This window comes from Pleuronectes platessa, chromosome 3 (assembly GCF_947347685.1).
Source record: "Pleuronectes platessa chromosome 3, fPlePla1.1, whole genome shotgun sequence".
Taxonomy (NCBI): domain Eukaryota; kingdom Metazoa; phylum Chordata; class Actinopteri; order Pleuronectiformes; family Pleuronectidae; genus Pleuronectes; species Pleuronectes platessa.
Window position 1 is genome coordinate 29,146,929 of NC_070628.1, and position 25,930 is coordinate 29,172,858.

The 25,930-nt window shown below is 40.3% G+C and overlaps 1 protein-coding gene across 3 annotated transcripts; it reads right to left on the minus strand.

The window, feature by feature from the left end:
• Positions 1-202: 202 nt before the first annotated feature.
• On the minus strand, positions 203-22,820 carry LOC128437245 (matrin-3). Of its 3 annotated transcripts, none has more exons than XM_053419312.1 (25): positions 21,439-22,820; positions 15,441-17,169; positions 13,518-13,579; positions 12,546-12,575; positions 12,161-12,330; positions 10,105-10,185; positions 9,240-9,418; positions 8,536-8,751; positions 8,013-8,111; positions 7,814-7,851; positions 7,662-7,708; positions 6,765-6,796; positions 6,047-6,166; positions 5,743-5,874; positions 5,511-5,552; positions 4,157-4,294; positions 3,829-3,993; positions 3,237-3,683; positions 2,693-3,145; positions 2,335-2,475; positions 1,975-2,212; positions 1,634-1,789; positions 838-969; positions 561-682; positions 203-450 (listed from the first exon to the last, which is right to left on the minus strand). In XM_053419312.1, exons 2-25 carry the CDS (start codon positions 16,794-16,796, stop codon positions 391-393), a joined length of 4,656 nt encoding a protein of 1,551 aa, XP_053275287.1. In that variant the 5' UTR covers positions 16,797-17,169; positions 21,439-22,820; the 3' UTR covers positions 203-390. The 3 variants fall into 3 exon arrangements, with proteins under 3 accessions (XP_053275287.1, XP_053275286.1, XP_053275288.1); XM_053419311.1 differs by having other exon boundaries at positions 1,634-1,855; positions 21,439-22,815; XM_053419313.1 differs by lacking the exon at positions 8,536-8,751 and having other exon boundaries at positions 1,634-1,855; positions 21,439-22,817.
• Between the last annotated feature and the right edge of the window lie 3,110 nt (positions 22,821-25,930).

Here is a 25,930-nt window from a genome sequence, read left to right on the forward strand (position 1 = left end):
TTTTTAAGACACACCGACCAAGTTTGAAGTCGATCAAGTGAGAAGTTATGGAGAAAATCAATGTAGTGATTAACAGTTACCTCCACTTTAGTTGGACATGTTTGTCCTGTTAGTGGTTTTATCAATTCTAATGCATATAGGTAAAGTTATTTTGTCCCCCATTCTAATTTCAGACTGAACGTAAATGAGTGACAACACGTGATTAAGTCAAGACATTTTACTGTGCACACTTCAAACTGGCAGCTTCTCTTCCACTGTACAGTTCTAACCATTTATTTTAATTGCATAAGAAAAGCAATACATATGTTTTAAAATAGAGACAGGAAATAAGACTAGTCTAAACCAATATGAGATTCTGGACCTTTGTGTGAGAAATAAAGAGACAAAAATTCAGTCAGTGGTCTCAGCGCCACGGTCAGGTTTGGCAGTCTTCATGTTCTGCAAGTATTTCTAGAAGAAAAAGAAAAAGGAAATTTGAACTGAACATACAAATGGTTCTCACATCCATTACAGCAATTAAAGAGAGTGCAATGACCTACACACATAACTGTGTTGCCTACCAATAGGTTCTCGTAGTGTTTGGCGGTTTTACAGTGGCTGATTTCAGCCTCTTTTGTTCCGCTGAAGAATCGATTGCACACCTTACAGAAGAACCCTGTCTTTGGAACCAAGAACTCCATACCTGGGAACACACCCACCCAAACAACATGACAGTGAACTCTATTGGCTACTTACTTATATTAGATGGTAACACAGGATATATGTTTGTGTAAAAACAACTGATGAACATCAGAGGGAAAAATAAACAGCAGACATGGTGGGTAAAAAGTTTCATACCAACTGGGTTGCTGGGGTCAAAAGGAGGAAGGGAGCAGTCGGTGCCCATGGGAGTTTTTGTCTCAGACTTCTTCACACTCTCCTTCGGATTGTGTGTTTGGTCTTGTGTGAGGTCAGAACTTTCTTGCTTTGCTGTGGAGAGACAGAGACCTCTTTAAAATCTGGATCAGATTAATGAGACTTGGTTCTGCTCAACTGGTTCATACATTATTGATTATATATTCTGATTCATTGCTCAAAACCAGCGGACGTTATTGCAATGCATGCTGACTCCCAAATAGATGGAGTCAATCCAAGACCTGCATATAGCACCATGAAAAATAAGTCATAACGTCTGCAGCTTTGTCACTATTGTACTTTGACCTATGAAATATGTAATGTATAAAATAACCAGTTCAGTAAAACATTCAAACTTATATGAACTGCACTCATAAACAGTAATAAAATAAATTGCTTCATAGCAGATAAACCAGGTAGGATGCACAAAAAGTTTTCTAACTTCAATCTGCACCATGGACTGTTTATAAAAACACACAAACAATAACAAGTGACAGTATAATGTAGAACTGTATAAAGAGGACTCACTAATGATAAGGGATAATTCTGAAGTGTATCAAAGACACATCAAACCTATTATATCATACACATGTATTAGTCACAACATCGAAAGAGGAGATAAAAATGATTGTTCAGAGCATTTAATGTTTTTGATAATATCAGAAACATCTCTCTGTCTGTCCGTCATATGTGGAATAAGCACTGCACTAGTGACAAATAAATCAAATGAAAACTGTACCTGTCTCTGGAGCAGGAGTTCCTGTGTCTTTGTCCTCCTGACTGTGCATCTTCTCCTGTTCTTCTGATTTGTCCAGGGAGTCCTCCTCAGCCTGGCTGGGATTAACCCCTCTGTCTTCTTTCTTATCTTCTTCACTCTCTGCTTCAGGTGGGTTGTCTGGAGCGGAAATTGAAAGATGTTCAACCTCTGGGGCGGAGTCCCGAGTGGCAATAAGTATTTCTTCTGAAATAAATAATGACAGATAACAGGATTGAATTACACAAGCTGAAACCTGAGGAAAAAGATATCTCAACGATTGTGTTTCATAAAATTATTACTGCATGTTGATGAGTGGGAGGTACCAGTGTCGGCTGCTTCAGGCTGACATGTTGGCGCAGGTGATTGACTGGGAGAAGAGGCCGCTTGTGAAGCTGGTAAGCTGGTGGATTTTTCTGTGGTAAGGACCTCAGCAGGTGTTGAAACAGAACTGTCTGTAGTCTCCGCTGTTAGCTCACTCACAGGTTCACACTCTGATACTTGCTCATTAGACTCCTTAGCATCCTTCATAGTTGTTTCCGTGACGACTTCCATGGGTGTGTCCTACAAATGGATAAGGACAAATACCACAAAATACTGAGATGATAACACTTGAAATAGTGATTGAACTCAGGAACACCATGTAGAGAAAAGGTTTAATGAGACATAATCCAACAAAAATGTACCTCTGGAGTGTCCTGTTGGACCTCTGTGGTTTCCATGGGAATAACTGGAGAAGGAGAGCGAGGAAGGTCGGTGACATCTCCGACCTCATCTACCGTCACAAAGTCACTCAAGTTGAACGGGAACTCCTCCTCTTCATCCACCTGACATGACGGGACAAAAAGTTGAAGATATTTATGCCCTGTCACCATTCACCACTTGGCCCTACCACTTCGTTTTGTGGGTTGCCATGAAGGGGTAGTGTTGTTCCCACTACTTGCAAAGGGTATTTCATATCTAGGGGTAGGGCCAAGGAGGAGGAATTGGGACAGGGCAATTACTCAAGTTTCAACAGTTTTTAACCAAGCAGCATCTTCTCACCGTTTTCTCTGCCTCTGAGTTGTAGTTTGGTACATTCCTGCGGGAGCCATGTTTATATCCCTCTGACCAGCAAGATGACCTTGACAAACCTTCACCATATGCTCTTTTTCTATCCCTCCTCTCCAATTCCCTTCTTTCCTCCTCCCTTTTCTCCCTCTCTCTCCTACCTTTTTCATCCCTCTCCCTGTTAGCTCTTCGCTCCCTCTCCCATGCTCTCTTCTCCTTCTCTTTCTCCTTTCTTGCTTCCCTCTCAGTCTTCTCCCTTTCCTGCAGCTGTGTCTCCTCATCTGTGCTGTTCTTGGCCTGCTCTTTGGTGTCTTTTACAGATTTTTCACCCTGCTCCATTGGCGTTTCCCATTCTACTCCAGAGGTGGAAGCTGCAACATAGTCAGGATGTCTCATGGTTCTTGTTCGGCACTCCACAAGCAGTGTGTTAACCATTTCTTGAGTAACCTGGTGAAAAAGGAAAATCAAGGCTCAGTCTAAACAGGAGAAAAATCTGGCTCAAACAACACCTGAATGATATGATTGGCAAATCATTTACTTTTGGAAGTTCAATCTGCATGACTGTCTCCCCAGAGGCCACTTTGTCATCAGCACTCATCAGCTTTGTCTCTTCACCAACTACAGTCTTGTCATTTCCTGCTTCAGATGAAACTACTTTCTTCTCCTCTTTTGCCTCCGAGACAGTTTTCCCAGCTGATGTTTCTCTTGCGTCAGAATTGGAGGCTGCTTCTGGTTTGGAGTCTGGTGCAGCCAAGGAGTCACAAACAGCACTGGCTAGCTCTTCTTCTTGAATTTTGTCTTTGCTGTCACCTCTTTCCAAAGCCTCTTGTTTGCCGACTGTTTCCTCTGTACTCATTTTCTTATCCATTTCGGCAGCATCTTTTACCGTCACTTCCAACAGACATTTAGACTTCTCTTTTTGAGACATCTGCTCTTCATCGGCCGCCGCTGCAGATTGGCTGCTCTTGCCATTTGCAGATAAATCCTAAGACAGGACACAAGACAGTATTAAGCCATGCAATATTAAAGGCATTCATCCAGGGGTTGAGTTGATGCTACATAACTAGTAAGAGAAAATGGGCCTAATTGGATAATGAACACATTTCTTCAATGATTAAAAACGTTCCTACCTCCGTTGAATCCAAGTAGGCAGTGATGACTTTTGTCTGTGTGCTGGCCTTTGGGTCTGGCTTGCGTGAGAAAAACAGTGGATTGTTCTGTATGATGCACGGAAACGTATGGAAGCGTTTGTAAACAGACAAGGCCATCGCTGCTGTTGCCATTTCACAAATGACCTACGCAGAAAGAGGCAAGGAATCAACACACCAGGGGAGATTTCTTCTAATTACAAATCATGCGACAGAGATTTGTAGAGGAGACAACAGCTGTGCCTGAGGACATGACTTGACGCAAAAGAAAAAAAGCATTTTTGTAACTGCACACACTGAAACATCTCACCATATTGTTGAGCACTAGAGTCTTGATGACAGTGCCAAAGCGTCGCACCAGTTTCTGGACCTCAAAGGAGCAAGAGGGTGTGTTGGGAACATTACTGATAACCAAGAGGCTGTTCCAGCAAACTGGAACTGGACTTTCCTGCAGGTTAAGAAAGACATACACTCCCTTATTAGCCAGTGGTTTACTCCCACATGGTGTGTTTAGACATATTTATTACCCTCAGTAAATAATGGCATCAAAGCTCATTGACTTCCTGCAACATTGTATCATTCATGTAAAATACTGTTTCAATCAAAGTAAATAAACATTCAACAAACAGTAGTTTTTGCCACAGAGGTCCGAGGAAAGGATTTTGCTTACTTATCCAAATGGGAAGAGCAGAGTTGTAACATTAACATATTGCACAACGCCAAGAAAACAACTGTCACTGTTCTCGCGTCATTGCTTGTATGTGGATGCATGGAATGAATAACCTGCCTTTTTTTTCTTCGTTTGTCTGAATTCTGTTTTCACAAAGAATAGGACGAAAGTAAATTTTCATGTTTAAAATAAAGGATAGATGATCAACAAAGTAAATTTAGAGCTCAACTTAAAAGGGAGTTTACCCAAAATATAAAAATTCACTCATTGTCTGTACAACACTATGCCAATGGAGGGGTGGGTGAAGTGTCCACAAAACTATAGCACTCCTAGAATTGCTGGAATTTCAGCAATGAACAAGCTTTCTCTCTGTTGTGTGTATTGTAAGTTCCGGTAGCATCTAAACATAGGTGTGGTGTGTGCATGTTAAAGTGGCTCTAGAGGAGGATAACAGCGGCCACTTATGCTAAGAACAAGTGTCCATACGTCGGGGCATACAGACACTTGGAGGAAACTACGTTTGAAAAAGCGGTCGCCATTAACCTCAATTCTAGTCTGAGCACTCTAAGCTTTACATTGAAGTTTTGAACTATTTCAACTATTCAAATAAATGCATACACTGCATCACTGTGCAGTAGTTCCTCTATCAGAACGGGCAATTTGGGTTTTAGTATGTTGCACTGAACCCAGGACATTTCAGCATGCGACCTCTCTTCCCCCTGAGCCACACCCACCCCAAGGAAATAAATGTAATACTGAATAATTCAGTTTTAGTTTCACATTACATTTCAGCTAAATTACAGTAAAGCACCAATTGTAATTTACATCAAATATACAATATTGAATCAAAAATTTGTTGATTTATTATACATAAAGAACTGACTTTTGGCCATCTTTGTTGCATTTTTATGTAGTTTATTCACTTGAACTGACACTTAAATAAAAAAAAGATGAACTGCACAGAAAACCACAGTGTGAGTGCAGTAATACTTACTGAAGGGTCCACAGACTCCATCATAAGATTGTAGAGGGCCACCTGTGAAAAGACGTCATAGCTCAGAGTTCAATGAAAAGGGAAACAAAATAGAAATTTTCTATTGAACTAGTGAGTGAAATTCCACAGTGAGGTACAACACAGAACTCAAAATAATTATCAGATAAATGATAAAAGAGTAACAGATGATGAAGACACCAACAAAGATTTGAGTTAATGAAGAGAGTGGTACCGGTGTGCTGAGTCCAACACGCTGTTTGACAAGGATGATCTTCAGCTCGGAGTCTCCGATCTTTGCAGGCATGAAGCTGTGGACTTTCACTATCTCCTGAGCAAGCTCCATGTCTGGCACTAACACAAGGGCCTAACATACAACAAACAGGTTGTTAATGTTATGCATGTCATTGTCAACAAATGTATTTGGAAATGGCCTGAAAAATCCTGAAAGTAGCTCAAGGGCATGTTTTTATTTGTTAATCAATTACAAAATTAACTACCATTTATTTTTGTCCCTTTTGATGAAACCGTGTTTCTACCTTTCGGATCTGTGTTGCCAGGATAATGTCAGAGGGAGTCCCAAAGGGCTGAATCAGCTTGATGATGTCACTCTCTGAGCAGCTATTCTCGGAGAGTCCTGAGATCAACACCACACCTTTCTGTTGGAGACATGTAAATGGTTTTGTATTTATAGAGCGCTTTTCATGACCGTCTTGATGACAACTCAAAGCGCTTTACAGTACAGTTTTACATTCACCCATACATTCATACAGTGCATCTATTCGCAGCACTTTGTTGTTCTATGAGAGGCCATTCAGGGTTCAGCATCTTGCCCAAGATCACCTCGGCATGCAGATGGGTCAGACTGGGGATCGAACTGCCTACTTTCAGGTTGGAGGACGACCACTCTACCCCTCAGCCACAGCCGCCCTTGTGAGGGAGATGCCTGAATACTGATATTGTTTAACAAGGAATTAAAGCCAATGTAGACATTTAACTCCTAATTTGTTATAGTACAGCACAACGCATTTGTGTGCAAAGGTTAGGAGACCCTTGGATACATTTCCTGTTCTATTAATATTTCTCATAAAAAAGATAAAATCAGACGTTCAAACATTTTTATTTCTTCAAATGTTAATACACTGTTACCTTTCATTTGTAGAGTTTTTATAGAGTTAAACAGCCTTTAACAGTTCTTTCCACAAAGTTTTGATTTATATTTTACAAGGTCTGTTTATGTATGTGTGGATCATGTACCTCATCTGAAGTCTTCTTGTCAGTCTCATTTCCTGCAGTGGGGAAATAAGAGAGGCAGAAGAGGTCGGGGAAACCAGTCAGTATGTTTGGTAATAAAAAAAAACTAAACCCATAAAAGCCTGACATCACAAACTTCCCCCTTGCCATGTTTACACTAGGATTGGACGATAAAACGAAGATGATTACTGCGATATAACCTTTCCCTAGATAGAAATATAAGTAATAGTCGATACAACGTCGATAGAACTCATTCCATCCAACTTTTGACAGACAACAGGAACAGCCAATGATAAAGATGGTTTTGTATTTATATAGCGCTTTTCTAGTCTTGATGACCGCTCAAAGCTCTTTACAGTACAGTTTACATTCACCCATTCACACACGCATTCATACAGTGCATCTGTTAGCAGCACTTTCTTGTTCTATGAAGGGCAATTCAGGCTTCAGCATCTTGCCCAAGGACACTTCGGCATGCAGATGGGAAAAGACTGGGGATCGAACAACCGACCTTCAGGTTGGTGGACGACCGCTCTACCCCTCAGCCAAAGCTAAAGAGACGCATTCATCGTAAATACATGTGATTACCAGTTTGTGTGCGAAGAGGGACAGAGAAGATCAGACACACACACACACACGCACGCACGCACGCAAACAGAAGTTCTTCCTGCAGATCATATTGCCCAGCCAGTTTACACTAATACTTTTCTTTAAAGACATTTTAGAGCCTGAAAAACTCTAGAGTAGTGGAGTTAACGTAATGTACCTCAGCTATAGAAATGGCATATTTAATACAGCAATCAAGTATAGTTAAGATGTAGTCGTTATAAGTTGATATAATGAGCCTGTCTTGACAATGACAGATTTGAATATACCAGTAACAGCATTTTGTTGTCCTACCTGTATCTTCCCCAGCAGTGCACTTTTCCTGTCCTGTGCCAGGTTTGCTGTAAAGTCAGACATAAAGCAGGTTTGAAGATAGCCGGCTGAGTGTGTGGGTGAGTGAGCATATTAAAAAGGTTCAAAAGAAAAAGGTGATAGCTGGGACAAACCTGCTGCTGCTATCAGGAGATTGTCCTTCTTCGGGTTTCTAAAATAAATGTTTAGTCAGAGTGTAAATAAGACAAAATACACATGATCTACAAGATTAACAGAGGAACTGAAAAAAAAACCTGCTTTTAATTCCATTTGACACTCTTTGTTTGCCCAGGTTGATCGAATAAAATCCCATGCATGTTTTGCAAATGGTACCTTGGCTGTTGAAGCAGTGATTTGCTGGTCTCTGATGGAGAGAGCTTTGGAGTTAGCCAGTGCCTGGGCATCTTCTGCCTTCATCATGCAAACAGATGCCTGCAACAGAGGAGGAAGACAAAGTGGTGATGATAATGACATTCTGCAACATAGAGCCAAGAAACATTTACAGACCAACATATAAACAGCAATTAGTTAGGACTCAGGAATGAAAGATGAAGACACCAATTGCTAATCCAATTAGGCCACATTTATGATGAAAATGTAGAATTTTATGAAAAAATTACAAATGGGACCAATAAAAAGAAATATATACATTTCAGCCTGGAAAGTTTGCTACATGACTTCTATACAACATTTACATAATACTTTTAGCTTTTACTTCTTAGCTCTTATTGTTATATTCACTCTTGCTACATATTATCAGAGAATCAGTTTAAAATATTAAGACAAAAATATAAACTTTTTCTACTATCATCTGCAAAATGTATCAATAAACATTTAATGTAATTAAGTCAAACACCTTTTTTCCTTCACTCGAATCACTCTCTTCATCAGAGCATGGCATAAGGATCACATTGTTGATCTTGCCAAAGGAACCAAGCAAGTCAGTAACTTCCTGCTCGGAGGCGTCCTTTGGGATGCCTGTCAGATAAACCAGACGCTCTGCAACAGACGAGTATTGAGAGGCTGGAGTAACCATTTTCTTCTTCTTTTTGGGTTGTGGAGGTTTGACGGACTAGAAACCAATAAAAAGGTTCTGGTTAGTTTTTGGGGGGAAACCATTCCAAGATTTTACTACATTGATAAAGTACACAACTCTGAAAATGACAATGTGGCTCTTTGTGAGAAAGAACTGAGCGAGCCAAAGGAACATTTGAAGTGAAACAGGAATAATTCAATACCAATGTCCTTGGAGAATGAATTTATCATCATGCCTGAAATCAACATCTGTAACCTTCACTAACAACAATACATGGGGCTCATATCGGAAACAACTAAAATGATGTCAAACCGCCTATGTTATGTTTTGCATTCAATTCAAGTATTGGTTTTGTAATCATTGTGACAATTTGAATAAAATTTCGAACTAATATTGATATGAAGCAACTGTACAAGTGTTTGATATGATAGAAGATGTATTTTCGTTCAAACAACACCTGTATGGTATTCCCTTTGGTTGGTCCTTAACAGTTTTTATACAACTAGAGGGAAAAAAACACTCACTGTGTCAGTGACCTTTGCACTTGCAGTCGTAGGCATCTTAGTTCCAGTCTTGGTCCCACTCTTGACAATTTTGGATTGTGATGGTCCATGTTTGAGGATGTGACCCATCTTAGAGGAGGATGGATGTTGACTGGTTGAATCATTGTTTGGATGCTTCACACCACTTCTAGAGGAAACCCCTGTACACACACCATTAATCAAAGGGAGGGGGACAGCATAGCAAAAAGAAAATGTCAAGAAATATTAATCAATGATGCAATTCTATTAAGTCAATTAACAAGAAAATTTAAAATAGAGAAACAATTAGTTCCCTAAATTCAAAAAGTTAAAGCCAGCGAAGGATTGGTCATTTAAAGCCTCTCAATGTACAACAATATAACAACTTCTCACTGACCCTGCTTATGTAAGCTTATGCAGGTTTGTGAAACCAGCATATGTTTTATACATGAGCAAAAATGTAAAGGGGATAATTTACAATATAAACACATGACTGAAGTTCATTTTAAATTCTGCCTGCAGACGTCTGTTGCATGTCCTGCAGCTCTCTACCCCCCATGTTGGCTCTCAAAGAAAAATAGCTAAAAACCTTTATATACTGTCCCCAGGCAGGTTTGAAGAAAAAAATACTCAAAGTTTTGTTGGAAGTTTTGTTTGAAGAAATTTAACTAAAATGTAAATAAGATAAGAAAATGGTTACAATGTCTTAAGAAGCTGATGTAAGAACACACCAGCAGATCCTCTGCAGGATTCAATGTAGGTGAGTAGGGTTGTTGATGTGACAACCACAATTGCACAATTTTGAGAGGAAGAAGAAAATAAAAATAAATAAATAATAAATATTTTTTAAAAAATTACACTGACTAACCTGATGATTCCCTCTTCTCAGGACGATTCACTCTGTAGATTCGATGTGAGCCACAGGGACTGTCCAACCGATTGCCGTGTTCTTAGAAAGGATAGCAAGGGAGAAAGGGTGAGTTTTGACGCAGATATACTACTGTACATGGAGCTATTTAATGCTGACAATCCGCTAATAAGACACCTTAAGGAATCAATTAACTAAACTTCGAACATGTCTCAAGGACATAAAAACCTGGATGACCCGCAATTTTCTCTTATTAAACTCAGACAAAACACAGGTTATAATACTTGGCCCCAAACACCTTAGAGATACATTATCTAATGATATAGCTGCGCTAGACGACATTGCCCTTGCTTCCAATGAAACAGTCAGGAACTTGGGAGTGATCTTCGATCCTGATTTATCCTTTAATAGTCACTTAAAACAAATCTCTAGGACCGCTTTTTTCCACTTGCGTAATATTTCAAAAATTAGACATGTCCTTTCACAAAAAGATGCAGAAAAACTAGTCCACGCCTTTGTTACATCAAGACTGGACTATTGTAATTCATTATTATCAGGCTCCAGCAGTAAGTCGTTAAAGCTTGTCCAAAATGCCGCAGCGTGTCCTGACGAGAACAAAGAGAAGAGAGCACATTTCTCCGGTATTAGCATCGCTACACTGGCTTCCAGTTAAATCTAGAATAGAATTTAAAATTCTCCTCCTCACCTTCAAGGCCCTTAATAATATAGCGCCTTTTTACCTTAAAGAGCTGTTAGTACCTTATAAACCCACTAGAGCACTCCGCCCCCAGAATTCAAGCCTACTTGTCGTCCCTAAAGTCTCTAAAAGTAGAGTAGGAGCCAGAGCTTTCAGCCATCAAGCCCCTCAGCTGTGGAATAATCTACCACTTTCCGTTCGGGAGGCAGTCACCATCTTTTCGTTTAAGAGTAGGCTCAAAACCTTCCTTTTTGATAAAGCTTATAGTTAGAGCTAATTAGTGCGCCAGAACGTTACTTGTTCTATTTTATGACACATGACACATGGAGCTTCTCTTTCCAGCTTCTCCTGCCTCTTCTCCATCCCTATCCCCCTTCCCCGGAATCCCTTTGCTTTATCACCCGCAGATCCAGGGCCTCTATGGCCGCACCATGGATTGCGGTTTGTGGATCGCGCACCGGGGGTCGCAGTATTGGATCCAGTGTGGCGGATTCTGAGTCATGTGGGCTGATCGTGGTGCTGGTGGCGGACCCTGTGTCGTGTTGGCATTGGGCACGGGCGGTGGACCAGGACCGCGGTGGTGGCTTGTGATGGGTCCTGGTGGGCGGCGGTGGACGGTGACTGAGGACTGGAGTGGCGTCTGGTCTGGATGGTGGATCGTGGTCTGGATGGTTGCTGACCATGGACTGTGATTGCAGCGGGACTGCTTGGCATATCATGTTGGGGTTGTCCTTCGGGATGTCTACCCTCATCAAATGCTGCTAGAGACTTTGATTATTGATGATGTTTTCCTACACTTGGCATCTATTGCACTTCTGTCCGTCCTGGGAGAGGGATCCCTCACATGTGGCTCTCTCTGAGGTTTCTACGTATTTTTACCCTGTTAAAAGGGTTTTTAGTAGTTTTTCCTTACTCTTGCTGAGGGTTAAGGACAGAGGATGTCACACCCTGTTAAAGCCCTATGAGATGAATTGTAATTTGTGAATATGGGCTATACAAATAAAATTTGATTGATTGATTGAAGGAACCATATGCATAAATCTTGTTTTTCTGCATTAATGTATAGTGGTTTGTCGAGGCAGGAAAGTTTGGACAACATTTTAACAACCTCTCTTCATCCACTGAAGTTAATATACTGAGGAACTTTTGAGCAGTAGAAACACAATTTATATGTATGTACCACTGTGTTATTAACTGGTCCCAAAGAACATTAAGCAACAACGCCACTTTTTAAAAATGATACAAGCTACCGACAAACAGCTCAGAATACACATGACATTTGACTGTGCGGATAAATATTTAAGAAAGTTAATTTGCCACTTTTCACACGTTAAGTCTTTTCTCTGGTATACAGCTTACCTGAATAATGGTTGTAGCGGGGGTGATGGAGAGGGGTGTAAAGTTTCCCATGTGGCCGGTTGGGATGAGTCCCCACTCTGTGTTTGTTGAGAGGGCCTGGGGTCGGAGAACTAGAGTGGGATCGAGTCGTGGAATGGGATGGAGATTGGTTGCCATATCGTCCACTTCGACTAGATGACAGACAATTTTCATTGCCAGACAGAAACAGTGCAATTACAGAGGAAAATTGCAACAAAAACTGCTTTAACACCGACAGTTGGGAAAATCTGTGTTTTTTTCCCCTTTTATGTCTTCTTATTCAAAACCAGCAAAATAAAATGAGTATTTCCCACTAGCGGATGGATTTCACTAACAAACTATTTAAAAGATCAAGAATCCAACTGACCTTGGTAGATTTGGTTTCCAGTCAGGGTACCTTCGGAGACACATAAGCATTCATTAGCATCACAAACATCTTCTAAACTTAATAATACAACAAATAAATAAATACAAATTTCAACTGAATGTATCAAAGCGTTGCTTTTAAAAATCTAGATTGAACAGTAAGTCTGATAATATTTAATAGGAAATTGTTGTTTTTAGTACCAAGGCCACTCAGAAATACTCCTATCCATCTTAATTTTTTTTTTGCAGCCTACACATCAGTTATATGTTTGACTATCACAACACTTTAACATAAATATCCATACATTCCAATATAAAGTCAACAAGGCTACTGTTCCCCAAAAACAAGTTGATTTCAAGTTGTGTAAGAGAGTTGGTAAATGGCTGCTGTGCAGACAGAAACACACACATCACTCATGTTGTCTGTGTCTTCTGGATGAGTACAGAGGCAATAGTTTGCCAATATATTGGCCAGGAGCTTTTAAAACCCAGAGAATGAGTTCTTAACAATGACAAAAAAGCACATTTAAAGCATGTGCCAATTGTTTTTATCATTATCAAAATCTGCTTCAATAACTTTACATTTTAATTATTAATTGTTATCTGATGCCCCTTTTTTCAACAACATGTAGCGGGTTTGCTTTGCCCATCTGATTTCAGACCATTTGTAGAATTTTGAAAAAAAATTAATTGATTCAGAACCCACTGATTTGAACCTATAACCAAAAAGGTAGCAGGTTTTTATAAGTGAGAATGTGAAATTCTACACATTGGAGAGACTAAATGTGCACAAAACACTGTTCATGAGTGATCCTTGATAAATTTAGAGGAGCTAATGTGATTTTATAGAGATGTGAGTAACTCCTGCAGCGTTGTTCAATGTGTGAAAGACAAACTTAAGTTCATGTCTGAAAATGGCTTAAACTAAAGTGTAGTTGCAAAGCTTCAGCAGCACATTTAAAAAGGGACTCACTTGTTACGCAGGTCTCTACAAGCAGCAGTGTGGTTGACGGTGTTAATATGGTCAACCCAGTCCTGAAGAAAAACGACAAATGGGAGGAAGATGTCAAGGGCTGGAAAACTTAAATACTAGCTAGCAAAGCTAGATTCACCATCCACATGTATCAGTATACAAGATTACCAAAATGTAAGAAACAAGTTAACTTATGTATTAACAGTAATATTCTGAGACACAAGCTCAAATCAATATTTGTTTTCTGGTATAACATTGTACATGGTGTGAAAACCCTAGACTCAATGTTGGGAGCCAATTCTTTGACCCCAACTACTATGTTACAGCCAATAGTAGAAATACAAGACAATGCTTTGGCATGTTCTTGACGGTGCCCTGTGTCTATTCTACTTTCCCCTATCTTCAGAATGAAAACATGATATCACTGGCAGAAACAAACAAAAAACAAATAGATGCTGTTGTTTAACTTACTATGCTCAAAGGCCGAAAGAGGACATTTCGTTTAGAACACCCATATCCACTCATCAACTAAGCAGATGTCAATAACACGTGAATTTCACAGCCTTTACTTCAAAATAATAGAAACAACTTTTCTAAACCTAGAGGTTTAGGGTTAGTAGCCTTATAGAGCCTTAAATAGTCATCTTAACTGAAACCTTCTCACATTCTCAAAGGTCATGACATGTAATTGAATTTTGATGGAGAAAATGTTAATTCATTGATATAAAAACTGAAATTAATTTAATGAGAAAAAGTAAGAATGAAATATTAAAGAAATTCCATTTGTCTGATCTTCAAACTATTGCGCACTTGGCATGGTGGAAAATTAAGACAGTCCAACTCTATTAGATTTTTATACAAACCACTTTTTTATATGTGTAGTCAATCATCAGAGCAATGCCTGAAAGCACTAAAACTCAATGTACTTTCTACAAGGAGTTTGTTTAACAGTTATTAATGCTGAGCTAAGAAAATGATTCCCTGACAATTCCTCTGGTCAGTTTTTCATTAAACTGTCAAAAATAAAGTGATGGTTATTGATTATTGTGGACTTCATCCCTATCACTTATTAACTCATGTCACACTCTTCAAATTCCCCAAAAAACAGCATCTGACTACCAATCTGATGCATTTAGTGAGTAACCTATGTACTTCGAATGGTCATAGCACAGAAAGAATATCAGTGAGAAAGACAACAGCAGTTTCATTTGATGAAATGAGTGGAGGACTCAGATGTTTAAAAATTGGGGATGTGGGTAAAACTTTTTGATCTTCTGGAGTGTTTTCCAGATAAATGATTGAACTTTGCCTGTTAAGGGATTTTAGATAGATCGGGTAGGTAATATTATGTGGATGCTGGATAAATTCGGGTAATCTTAATTTAATTAATGCAATGGGCAAATAAGCCTTGTGATGTTTTTTTCAGTGTAAAGCTATTCTTCAAATGTTAACTGTTATATTTTTATAATTTTAGGAAATTCACTTACAAATAAAAAATAAACTTTGAATTTTTTATAAGTTGAGTGCAAAACTTTGGCCACACTACTGATTTAGTATTGAGGTAACCCGTTTTGGGCCATTTGTTAAGCATGAGCGTGAAAATATTCTGCTTTGGTGTTGTGTGGCAGCCAAAGGTCACCAATTATTAGCATAAAAAATCAACTAGGTAGATACCAAGTATTAGGGTGTCCAGATTTTTGCACATGCCAAAAAGTTTTCCCCCCCAAATGTTTTCATTTTTTTAATGACAGTTCATATAGAGAAACTGCACTACCATATTGAAATGCAAGTATTTCAGTAAGATGAGCATGAATGTCACGGATTTGAGAACTGGTGAAGAAAGATTACCGAATAATATTTAATATGTGAAGGTATTTCTCTCAAAACTCTTGGGATATTACTAGCGGGCATGTTGACACTCACCTTTTCCTGATCTGACTGTGTGTGGCACAGAGAGCAGGTGTGGGGATACACCTTTGGACACACGGCCAAGAAATCACTTATCATGGTGGGGGTAGGTAACTTCTTGCTGCTGAGTGGTTTTGAGCCAGATGAAGAAGAGAGAGATCGTCTTGAGGAATCCTCACTCCTGGTTTCAGATGAAGGCCTTGGTTTGGGTCGATCATGCCTGTAGTCTCGATCTAGATTACGAGATCTGGAGGGGGGAGGTAGTTCTCTCCCAGGTGACCGATTTGTCTTGTGATGGTCACTTCTTGCTCTGCGATAGTCCCGGTCTCCATGTTTGCTTGTTTCAGCGTTTTCCAAATGAACCTGACGCCTTTCAGGTTTATCTGCTTTGGGATCTGATGTGGATGATGGGTACATTTTAACTGTCCTTTCATTGGAGAGTGGCTCCCTTTTGAAAGATTTTCTGGTATTTGTCTCGTCCTTTGCCCTACTGGCATGACCATAGTCAATGACTTTACCTGCTGTCTGTGTGACAGTAAGCAGGCTAGGTACTTCTGGTGAGCGTGAACGAGCTACTTCTGAAGAGTGAGCAGGTGGCAGTTGCATATCATGGATACTGCGTGAAAACGAGGATGGGGTGTTAGAAGCCACAGTTTTCTGCTTGCCTGACTTGTTGATTTGGATGTCACGTAGTATGAATGGTAAAGTGTCTGGGGTTAGCTGATCATCAGGATAGTGACTCAGCACTTCTAAGTCCTCATTTGAAAGTCCGAAACTGGCCAAGATGCTTCCTGCACTCTCTGGTGTGTACATACTCTGACCGTCCCCCCCACCACCAATTCTGACACCATGAGGATTTCGGCTTTGGGGTGACGGTGAGTCACTTACAGCAGCAGTCCAGCCTGGTATGCTTGTTCCAGCTTGGTTGATCTCCGGGTGCTGTTGAGGTCCCTGTCGGTGTGATTGCCGGTTAGAACTACATGGAGGAGCTGCAAACAGTTTGGTTGGAGGTTGGTAACTTGACCAGTCTATGTCTTGCTGGTGACCTGGCTGACTATCAGAGGTGAGTGTTGTTGAGCCATAGGTTCCATGTTGACTGATCCCAGAAACCGAGGCTTGGTTCTGGTGTTGGTTTGGTGTGTTCATGCGGTCAATGAGGCGGTGGTCCATGTCCCTGGCACCCCGGATAGCCAGGGCAGACTCTAGCTCCTCAGGGAGCTGGGTAGGACGAGGAAATTGGAAACCCATCACCTGAGTCAGCATATCAGAGGGAGTATGACTCTGATGTTGATTTGGATGTGACTGATGATGAGGTTGGGGTCCATTTGAGAAGGGCTGGGGCCCCTGTTGCTGGGAGTGGTGGTGGTACATGGTAGCAGGAAGACACAGTTGTGTAGTTTTGTAGGTTTTGCTTTTAGTGTCCAAGTTAAACCCAATAGCTGACACCTCTCGTCTATTGAGCAGACTCAGGAGGGCCAGTTGACGAGGTAATGCTGCTGCAAGCCTGTTGTTGTGACACTGGATGCCAACAGTTATAGTTGCAAGAGAGGCAAACTGTTGGAGAGCAAACTGGGCCTGAGTTTCAATCTGAGCCAAATGGAGAGCTGTTACTGCAGCAGCACCAGCTATAGGTCCACGTATGAAATTGTTCCGTCTGATGCTGTTGGCAATGGAGAGTGCTGCTCGGGGTTCCAATCGCTGGGTAGGAGCAAGGTGCAAATAACTGTCTGTGTGCACAGCGAGACTGTGAGGTGGAAAGCAGAAATATACTATTACAGAGGAGCAATCTTTAGTTTCTCATTTCAAAATTTTCTTTCAGGTGAAGTCCTTTTTCCCGATCACTTATGAGTAACAAGTTGGCTCATTCCTCGTTTCTTGTGTGGCGTCTTCCCTTAAAATGTGTCGAAGCATAAAGAAATGAGGTCAGCTTCCAGATCTCTTTTCTGCCGACATGTGTGCCCATAATGCTTTACTTTCAGGGTGGAGAATCAACATTGCACAAAGCACAAGTAACATTGCAAAAACACTGAATCAATGAAAAGTATTAAAAACCCAAGCAGCAAAAATAGATAAATATTATAAGGCCACCTCAACATCTAGACATGATAGAAAGGCATCTAGGCATTATATAAAATATAATATTTTAGTTATGCTTCCAAAAACTACACTTAATCACCTTAGAGCCGGGAGGTATGGACAAAAAAAATCATATCTTTCTAGGTTGGAGGATAAAGGGGAATATATATCGATATAACTATATCTATAATATATCGAGTTTTTTGACTAAGTAGGCTAAAGTCAAAAGCCACATGACAATTAATTAAAAAAAAAAAAAACTGTTAGGTCTTTCTTTGAAAATGCTCCCTTATTTGTTTCAACAAAAAAGTAAACTGATCAGGAGGGAGTACAATTATAGGTTTTCCAGAGCTGTTCCGACAAAAAAAACAAGACAGACCCCATCAGATTTCATGCCTACTCCACCTCCCGACAAAATCCTAGTACAGTGGAAACTGCTTATAGTGATCACGTTTGTCCCAGGCCAAATTAATCACTATAAGTGTTTGTTTACTAAAAATAATTGCGTAGCTTCTGTAGGATATTCCCAGAACTTGAGGGATAGGTAACAGTGCCACAAATACACAGACTCCACTACTCACTTCTCTCTCTCTCTCTCACTGACACTTTCCCCCACACAAACAGCATCATCAGTATTGGGTAAAAACAACAGAGGTTTGAACTTAGTTTGTATGGAAAGCCGGAGGAGATGGTTTGGCTCGATTCGGTTGGCAGTGCACAGCACAAATGATTGACACACACAGAGAGGAGCAGTAGATTACTGCCAGATCTGGTTAAAAACTGTTTCTCATGAAATTTAATTTTTTTTTATAAATAAATGTGTGGTCCAAACATGTATGAAAAGACCCAAAATTAAAAATGTAAGTGGACTACTAATAATTAAAGCCCCTGCCTAATTTTCGGCCAGGAAAACCCCTGAATATGCTCTCCTGCAACCGTCACCAGCAAAAAGCCCTAACCATCATTTGGCATCAGTATCCACCCTCTCTTATTTTCAATATCCTGCACTTAAACCCAAATTGGGCTGAGTGGAGGGTAGTGTTGCACTGTATACAGATACTAGAAAGGTATCAGGCTACCCAATCGTAAAAAAATCTTACGATACCTAATTTTATTGGTATCGGTACTTTTTGAATGGCGACCAGGCCCACCGGCTGCCGCGCCTTGGAACAACTGCGTGTTGCAGTTCTCAGTTGTTCACACTGGCTGCTGATCAGCACTACAGTATTTCCTTGTACAAAAGTAGTCCTGTGTACTTATATAAATACCAGTACTATACAGCAGAGGTCTTCAACAGGGGGCCTGCACATTTTTGGTTGATAGGACAATTTTTTATATATTTTCATTTCATGTCTTCAGAACCAGAATTGTATTTAGTGTCTTTAAATACACATTAACATGAGTCCAACATATTGTAGGGAACGGATAAATTGAGGCAGAAGACGTTATCTTTCAGTCAGCAATGCACACATTCAGCTACACAATAAACTGAATAAAATATTTATTTTGTCCAGCAAGATTGCTTGACACCAGCAAGACCTGTACGGCAATAATCTATGAATCTCGTGTGGTTAAGAAAAGGCAAGCCATAACAAAAGATGAAGAACATCCCCTTTTTAGTACATACAAGCTTTTACTATCAGAAAGACAGTTAAGGGTGCCATCCTTAAGAACCAGCAGGACTCGGAGATCATTTGTGTCTGAAAAATATTGCACTCTTGAACAAACTGTGACTGAGATTACTGAATCTCGGTGTGTCAGGGTGACTTATATGTAGATTACTTTTTACGACAGGTGTTGTAGGCTTACGGTGGTGATGTGTGGTGTTGTTGCTGGTATTATTGTTGTCTCTTAATGTCTGATGTCTGCTCTGTAGTAGGTTGACAGATGCAGGAAATTACATTTCACAAAAAAATTGAAAGTAAAGGAAAATAAATCTACCTGTCTGGCATAGAAACATATGTATGACATATTCAAATGCTTGACTTCAAAGACTCAAACTAGTGTGGTTATAAAACCTCTAACTGTACTGTAGAAAGCATTCTACAATTACTAAATACAGCTATAGCATCCAAGTGCACTCTCTGAGACAGATGCATAATGATGCTCTGTACAATCACATAGGAAGATTCAGAGCACAGCTGATATACCCCCAGCCACTAGCTGTACAATGAAGGTTTAAATGCCCAATATTATCTCAATCAACCAATAACAAGAGACAACGTTTGGCAACAGAGAATCAGGGGAGTTTCTTTATTTCGAGCAGCAAGTCAGTAACCCTTTACTGATTAGGATTCCTTCAATGTTGACTGTTGCTATGGTGTGTATTCAGGGAGGTTACCAATCCTCTGCAGAGAGAGCTGAAGTGACATGTTCTGACCACTACACTACACATTTTTATACTGTCAGTCTTCCATATACATAGACTTATCTGTGACCACCACAACAATATTGAATACATCGTTTTTTTCAACGATACTTTATTCATTGTAAAGCCGATCGAGCACATTGATTAGCTCGGCTTCTCCCTCTTTTTCTCAGGGTACCTGCCACAGCCCACACTTGAACCCTAAGAACCATCTGTGAAGAGACCTAAAGATGGAAGTTCACAGACACTCTATGTGAACTTCAATCAATATGACAGCACCAGAAGGACTGGGATAAACTTTCCAAAATCGAATCACCAAGGGAAGGAATCTACGAGAATCTCATAGGCTACATCCACATTAGAGTTTTAGAGCCCCTAAAACAGAAAAGTTTGAAAACTGCTGGGCCATGCTTTAGTATACACGGGCAGAAATGGATAACTGAGACACTCACAAAGGCTTGCTGAATGGGTCTTCTCTGTCTTAACACAACTCCCGCTTATTTGTCACACTCCTGTCACATGACCATCACACTGAAGAAAACTACCAGCATTAGCCTCAGCTGCTAGTGCAGAACGCAAAATGGAGGCTGACCAGTGGCATGTACTGTATGATCACCCTCTTGCTTGTGTTGGTGCCAGAACCCAAGTCCACTGAGTTTCATTCTCAGCACTGACGGGCTTTTGCTAGGCAAATTTTTCCGAAGAGGTTCAAATATTTCAACTCCAACAAAAGACGCAATCTACGCAAATTTCTTGACAGCAATTGTTGTTGGTGCAGGTTCCTTAAAATAATCAATAGTGCTTTTATTTTCGTACACACTTCACCATACTCTTGCATGGAGCTATTGTGACAAACACAATTTCAGCCTGAGAACAATGATTCTGATTCTGATTTGTTAAATGTCTGCATTCAGGAGAGATTGCCTTGAAGTTTTTCTGTGTGTTTTGTCCTTAGATCCGCCATAATCAGATGGTACTGGCTGTAACTCCTTTTTGCATTAAATTATGGTTGCACATGTACATGCAGTAGTCAACATATCAGTGTCTGTGAGGAACGTGGAGAATGACGTTGGCTGTCATCCCAGAAATGGAGATGCTGTCAGCACTGATTCACAGAGACATTACAGCACAAATGGAGGCTATCGTGAGGAAACCCTGCCTGTCACTCTGCATTGCTCCTGCAGGTTCACAGTCATCAGGGAGATACACTTTCGCAGTCAGCTCCATTAACTACATGCACTGTGCTGATGGCTGCAGGACGGGCCCAGCATGGAGCATGCAGTAGTGATGTGGTCCGGGTCCGCACTGACAGCTGAGGGTCTGAACCTTCATGTCTGCTACAACACAAGCCACAAAGCCCACTTCGTCATAGAGGACATTTTGTCCGGACAAAACATCACGTAAACCGGGAAACAAGGGGCCTGCCTGCGTTCACCATCACACACCAGCCATTTTGGGTGTTTTCATTGCCTAGCTAGTGTTAGCAGTGGAGAAGAGAGCGTGTCTACTGCTTCGTCACATTCATTGAACACTTTTACAATTTCCACACTCCACACATTCAATAAATACCTTTTACTGTTGGATGATGCGGTTCTTTGTTGATAACGGAACGTCTTTTGTAACCCGTGGTCTTCAGGACCAAGGAGGAGCTTCAGCCGCCGAGACCGCGGTAAAGAGCCAGACTTCCGCCGTCAGCAACACATACTTCCGCCTGGAGTCTTTCAGAATAAAACTGTCCACTCCCTGAACCTGACAAGCGGCTACTAAACATAGAAAGATATGATCCAATATACCCCCAAAGGGTGAGTCATGTTCATTATATTAAATTAATACTAGTATATTGTCCGTTCTGAACCTGCCTGTTTGAAATGGGCTGTGTTAATGCTCGAGAGTTACTTCAGAATTAATCTTTGTCATTTGTGAGTCCTTCTCAAACAGTTTTACAATATAAAGTCACTTTTTATTGTTTGTGTGCTGGATGTTTTGTGCACAGGTTTTTATAAACTATGGTGCAGAGTGAAGTTAGAAAACGTTGTGCTAATCCTACCTGGTTTATCTGCTATCAAGATTTATAAAAATAAAGCATTTCATAAAATTAACCTGCATTTGCTTTATAACTATTCACGTGTGTTGTTAATATATTAGTTTGAATGGACTGCTGATATTTTTTCATACATTACAGTATATTAATGACATTACATATCTACTATTTTAGAGGTCTGTTCAATAAACAAAACAATCTTCAGACCCACAACCTTTCTAAATAAAAGCTCTGTAATTTAGCTCCATAATAACCATTGCAACCACAAATCCAAAGCTGTGTTTTGACTTTGAAGACAGGTAGCTAGGATGAAGGGATAGTGAGAAAGTTGTTGCCAAAATATCATGAGTCTACCCATCTGTGTCTCTGTCTGATGTGGTGAAATAAAGAAAATCTAAATATTTAGATATTCTGGCAACAATATGACCCAGTTACAAACTACTGGTTATCCGAGGACGGAAGACATGTTCAACAGAAGACATGTTGAACACACACACACCACAGACAGGAGACACACTACTCCGCTACCACTGACTTCTACAGAGCGCTGGATGCCAAATGCTCCATCTCATCAATGTACTTCCTCGGGCAATTTACAATAAACATGCCAAATATTATGTCCATAAGTTAAACGGTTGCAACGCAATTCACCGCCAGAACCCTGGGCGGAGTAACGTTTTTTTTCAAAGACAAAACACACAAAGAAGAAACGTCTTCTTCTTAGTCGACTGTTTATTTACATCGCCACTCCGGCTCCTCATAGCCTATTTCTGGCGGACAAATCGGCCAGTCAGTGACGGGTTATACAAGTGGTCATACTTTCGGATCTCTTCTGCCAAGTGCTCTTCTATTTGTTCCATATTCGTTCTTCTAAATCTTCCGTGATTTCCGCGTATTGTGGGGCATGAAACCGGAAACTAGACTCCGGACGGGATGTAGTAAGTAGACCAATCACAAGCCTTGCGGGCTGCGTGAGGCTCGCGTCGTTTTGTCGTGTAGTTAGAAAAATTGGCGGACGCACGCAAGCCCGCAGAGGGCACGAAAGGGGCGTGTTGCGTGTCTTGCGTGCATGCGTGCGTCCGTGCAACACGAGTATAATTCGGCCTTAACTTCCGGTTTCATGCCCCACAATACGCGGAAATCACGGAAGATTTAGATGAACGAATATGGACCAAATAGAAGAGCACTTTGCAGAAGAGATCCGAAAGTATGACCACTTGTATAACCCGTCACTGACTGGCCGATTTGTCCGCCAGAAATAGGCTATGAGGAGCCGGAGTGGCGATGTAAATAAACAGTCGACGAAGAAGAAGACGTCTCTTCTTTGTGTGTTTTGTCTTAGAAAAAAAACGTTACTCCGCCTAGGGTTCTGGCGGTGAATTGCGTTGCAACACGCGCAGCACGTTAGAGAAGTATAAACCAAAACGAGTCCGTCGATGCAGCTGCGTTGCCTTCCGCGGTTGCAGTCGCTGGACTATAATTCTGCCTTCACCCCGCACGCACGCACACGCACACACACACACACACACACACACACACACACACACACACACACACACCTGTTCAAGCAATCCTACAGTATTCATCTCCTCTTTCAACTGGTGAGATGGAGAAGGCGAGAGACACATTTATCATTGTCATACACTGAGCTCCATCAGCTCTTCTTCGTCTTCTTAATAACTATATCAGTACCCCCCTCACCCAGATCTTATGCTGTTAACATGGTAATTTGTTGAGCCAAGGGAAGGGACATTTGTCACTGGACTGGCTCGAAATGAGCTGAGAAAACTTGCTGAGTGACTGGAATGGAGAACGGACAGTGGGAACATACAGAACAGGAGAGAGAATGTAATGAAGAAGCACAAGCATGTCAATGTGACATGCACTCTAGTAAGTAATATCTGCGGTCCATGCATAGTTGGTTCAGGTCATACTAAAAAGGCAGCTGCAAGGTTGGTGCCATGGAGGTGTTATAAGTGACCAGAGCACTGTAAATCTGCCATTTGAATAATTCAAGACAATTTTGGTAAGATCCTGCCTGATAAGATGGCAGATTTAATCAAATTGCCAGAAGGGATCCAAAGTTATTGTTCATTATCAGAGCTCTTTAAGGTCAATTTATAAATCTTTATATATTTATGTATTTTGAAAGTATTCTGTATACATAATGAAGGCAATATAATTAAGCTATGAACAGAGAATTAGAGGTTTCATGTTAGCACAAAATGTAGAAATTACCTGTGCAGTGCCTGTTTGGAAAAGACTGGTAATGATGTGGAGCTTATTTCTGAATTATTCCATGTCATAATAATAATAATCAATAATACATTTTAAAAGACGCAAAAACTAATTTAAATAAGTTAATGCAAGACAATGGATACAATTAAGCAATAAAACATACAAATGCCCTTGTCAAACACTTATATAGTGCAATAAACTGTTTTATTGTTTGGACATGGTGTGCAGAGCTTTTTATAAAGCTGGAGTAGGTTGTTTGCAACGATTGTCGATATATTGTCAATGTTTTTCATATAATGAAACTGAATTGCTTTATTGCTTTACACTTGTGTGGTTTGTATATAGGTTTATAGGTTTGTTATAAGTGTATTTGTTTCAAACAATAGTTACTATATACCACATATTGTTGTGTACCCATGGAAATTTAAATAAATTGTCTAATCATTATGGTTTCAGAACAATACCCCAAGGTGGGGGTAAAAGGATCATAGCGATGAGGTAAATTGAGCCCTCTAGGGGGGAAATAGTCCCATCATTAAAAACTGATATAAAAATGACACAAAATCCCCCCAAAATTGAGATTTTTTTCTACTTTGTTAATGCCATGGCAAAAGTACTTCTACGTAACGTAGAACCATATATTGGTTTGCTGTTGTTTAACATGTTACTAAAATAAGGATTAAACTGTGATCTTTGTGTGTAAGATACAGAAAGAATGAATGTGTACCATAGATTGTATATTTACTTTTGTGTAAGAACAGCATGTTTGTGTGACATTAACATAGTAACAGTTGTAACAGCGATCAAACATAAACATGAATTTGTAACATTGACACAGAAAGATTTTTTGCATGTATTTCTATGCATGTGTATGTGTGTGTGTGATTGCATTGAACAATGACTGATCATCTGGATCAATTTACCCCCACATCACTGGCTCGTTTTACCCCACCACCACCCTTTGACAAACATTTTCACACAGAAGCTCAGATCAATAGTTATGTTAAGTTCATTACCTTGTTTTGTAGCTTACATTGAGACTGATAACTTTAGTAACATGATTAATTCACTTTGAATGAAAAAAACAATCTGTTTATTTGCTCTGGTTTGCTTAACAATCTCTCCATGAGCTTCAGTCAAAGATGGAATGAGGAATGTCGACTACACTTTTCTAATTAGTGGTCACATGATTACTTTTTTCTACGGTTACCTAGATACAGGGGTTGGCTCATCTTACCCACTGTCTTGACTAACCCCGTTCTCCCTACTATTACTTTGTAGATAAATTGCTGAAGAGGAAGTGATTATATGAATGTTGAAGACATGACAGAGATACCAGCACCTGCTAGTCGCAGACCGCTGCTGTAGGTTATTAGAGGACGGTCAAGAAGTTCAACTCAGTCCGTAGACTTGAGGCTCACTGCCCCACCCCCACTGACTGCAATGCGTCATTGGCCTGTTCGCAGACACCAAATTCAAGACTCAGACCTTACAATGAGAAGATGTCAGGCACATGAAAATAGCTTTTCTAGGCTTGAACATGGAGAGATGGAAATTCCAAAATAAGGGAGGCTATCAAATTAGCTGTGTAGCAACATCCACTTTTATATGTCCTGTCCTCCATAAAAGTGTCATATTCTGTAATGAATTGCAAACTCATCTGTCATTGTAGGAGTAATACTAGTTTAATTTTCAATATAGCATTCCCAAGCTGAAACCCTATCACCACAATTAAATACCAAAACCTAACCTCATTCCACAACCAGGAGGATCTCAATTCTT